At 42.4% G+C, this 3,219-nt stretch overlaps 1 protein-coding gene across 1 annotated transcript; it reads left to right on the top strand.

The window, feature by feature from the left end:
• The first annotated feature begins 304 nt into the window (after positions 1 to 304).
• Positions 305 to 978, top strand: LOC147880046 (abscisic stress-ripening protein 2-like). Its single transcript, XM_087372115.1, has 2 exons — positions 305 to 634; positions 774 to 978. The coding sequence occupies exons 1-2, from the start codon at positions 428 to 430 to the stop codon at positions 954 to 956; spliced, it is 390 nt and encodes a 129-aa protein (XP_087228241.1). The 5' UTR covers positions 305 to 427; the 3' UTR covers positions 957 to 978.
• Positions 979 to 3,219: the final 2,241 nt, after the last annotated feature.

Consider the following 3,219-nt stretch of genomic DNA (forward strand, 5'->3'; position numbering starts at 1 on the left):
TGTGTGTGTGTGAATTACTAAAAAAAAAATGTGTGTGTGTGTGTGAGTGGCAGGTAATGTTTCGTGTTAGGATTTGTTGCATAGATGTCGGCGGTCATCACACTTGCCATTGATTCAAGGTCGCTACTCAGACAGGGCGGTTCCATACACAACATCAGCTCTATTCTCATGCCGCGTGCTATTACACCTGCCACCATATCCGCCCTCTCGTTCAGTTATATAAACAGACACTGCTCCACATCAATCAGATTGATTTATTTCGATCACTCCACTCTGTGTCGCATCTCAGTACGATCACTCCACTCTTTGTTGCATCACCTTCCTATATTAGTTGCTTGCTTCCCTTAGTTTGATCACCCGTAATCTTGCATCATCTTCCGATATTAGTTGCTTCCTTCCTTTAGCTTGATCACTTTTACCTCGTTCCATGGCTCATCAACACCAGCACCTCTTCCACCACAACCAGGACCATGAGCCGCAGCAGCCTCCCGCGGCCTACGTTGATACCACAGATGCGTACGGCCAGGGCGTCGTGAATGATCCTGGCTTTGACGGCAGGAGTGAGATCAAGCATGATAAGCATAAGGAGCACATGAATGAGCTAGGTGCTGCAGCGGCAGGTGCTTGGGGCCTGGTAAAGCCGTTTTCCTGCCGATGGGCATACGTGCAATGTGTGAATTTGCAAGTTTTCATAACTGTTATTTCAAATGTGGGCGTTTTTGCGTGGGCGTATTGAAAAGTTTGGTCTCTTCCTTTACATTTTGGACATACAGCACGAAAAGCACGAGGGCAAGAAGGACCCGGAGCATGCCCGTCGGCACAAGTTAGAGGAAGAACTTGCAGCAGCTGGAGCGGTGGGAGAAGGCGGCATTGCGTTTCATGAACATCACAACAAGAAAGATGCCAAAAAACAGGAGGACGAAGCTGAAGGGAAACATCATCATCATATCTTTTAAGATAAGCCAGATAGATCTGCGAATAATCTGCTTTATCGACAGTCCTTATATGGATCGTCGGAAATAAAGACGTTGTGTTTGCTTCCTGCATCGTCGGGAATAAAGACGTTGTGTTTGCTTCCTGGATGAAATATACATTTGTATCTTGCTGATTTCGATGACTCCTTGCCTTGTCTCACCACATCTGGGGCCTAGATGTTACCGTGTTTATTCTTCCGTATTTGGCTATACAAAGGTGGTTCTTTTGACACATTTTCGGCAACAAACGCTATCTGATGACGGTACATGTAGAAACGCCTGTGACCTCAATGGCGCTTCTGAGATCTCCTTCAGGCTTCCAGAGATACGTTAATACACCGTTATTTTTGAATTTGTTGCATCGGCAGTCCTCAATCCTCCGATCGGTCCAATGCGTAATTGAAGCAATGACTGCCAATTCACCATCTTATCGAAAAAATGTGTCGCCTGCTCGTCTGTAACGTCGTTTTAAGTCGATGTTAACCCATGTGGTGTTGCCGCCTTGAACATAAAGATTCTCGCTTCCGCGTTTGTCCTATCGCATTGAACACAGATTAGAGATTAAAATACTGTTATCCGCGTTGTCGGTAAACAAAACTTCAAGGGAGATCTACGTCGATTGGAATTGTGTAGCCAAAACGAAATTTTAAAGTTCACAATTTCTTTTTTTGTGTTTTTGGTAAAGCGGCCAAGACCATATTTTAAAAACCTAATTAAGGTAGGCATCCTAAAGGGACGTTTTCCCTTTCTCTTCCCTCATGAAGCCACTTGTCATAATTATAGACGTTGATTGTAGTGAAGATCTGATGGTGGGTAGTGAAGATGTAATGTTGTGTAGTGAATGTGAATCCTCTTTTAAACGAAATTTTAAAGTTCACAATTTCTTTTTTTTGTGTTTTTGGTAAAGCTATTTTAAAAACCTAGCTTGTCATGAAATGTCGTTCATGTATCGTGTTAAATCCAATGCTTTTGTATCCAAACCCGTATATACCTGCAAGACGACGGATTGCATGTTAAGGAGTCCACAACTAGACAATTGCCTAGCTTTTTAGGCAAGATAGAGATCTACAAAAGCTCACCTAGTATGTTTTCCGTGGTAGGATCTGAATGACCACAATTTGAAGCTTTGTTGAGATTTGGATCATTGCTCGACGGATTCTGACATGTGCATCTTTAGGCTTCCCTTTGTTTGTTGTCTACCGGTGCCGTTGCCTTGGAGGTTTCTAAGCGTCCTTTGAGCAATCAAAACAGAACTTGTAAATCTTGATATGGATGGAAGATGAAGGTCTGAGCGGAGAGAGAGAGAAAGAGAGAGAGAGAGAGAGTGATGTCGGTCTACGAGCTTTTCTTTAGACCAAATAAAAAACCTCAAAACAGACCTCATGAACTATAATAGTAGTGGAAAAGAGAAGAGAAGGTAAAGGTAAGGAAAAGCATGCCTCCAATAAAAGAGGATTCACATTCACTACCATCAAGATCTTCACTAGAATCAACGTCTATAATTATGACAAGTGGCTTCATAAGGGAAGAGAGGGAAAACTTCCCTTTAGGAGATGTGTGGAGGTTTCAAGGAGGTTCCTTGCAAAGAGCTTTTGTACAAACTCTCGTATAGTTTCCACATTTGCTTCATACAATTGCAAGCCTCACCTTACGTCCCACAGCCACTACTCTCAACCCTGTCTCTTCTCTTCTCTTCTCAGTTCGCAGCTCTCTCTTACCTTGTAAGAGTAGCAAATCCCCTAGCAGCATCTTCGCTCAGATTTAAACATCGTCACCGCAAGGATATTGAACCTCTGCTGCGTTCACATTCAAACTCCATCACTCAGGAATATCAAGATTGTCTATCTAACAATTCTCTGCTTTTCGTGATGACTGTGGCTTTGAATGTGAGCTGTAATTCATGATATTGAAGCTTTTCGTAATGACTCTGGCTTTGAATTTGAGCTATAATTCATCCAATCAAATACTCCATCAGCTCATTGGACTCATCAAACTACAGATATTTGACATAAGGTAGAGCACATCGTCGTGGCAATTTTGGGATAGATAAGTCTCGCAGACTCTCCATTACACCGTTGTCTGTGCTTCAAGCTTTCTGATTTTGTAAAAGAGACTGGTAAGATCCTTTTATTGCGAGAGAAGAACCACCTCAGACAATTTCTGATTAGAGAGAAAAATAAAAACGACAAGGCCTTATTTAATAACGACAATCTTGATCTTCTTGTAAGTGGATGTTATGGTGGTC

This window comes from Dipteris shenzhenensis, chromosome 33, assembly GCF_047967505.1.
Source record: "Dipteris shenzhenensis isolate YYH24624 ecotype China chromosome 33, Dip_SZ_1.0, whole genome shotgun sequence".
Taxonomy (NCBI): domain Eukaryota; kingdom Viridiplantae; phylum Streptophyta; class Polypodiopsida; order Gleicheniales; family Dipteridaceae; genus Dipteris; species Dipteris shenzhenensis.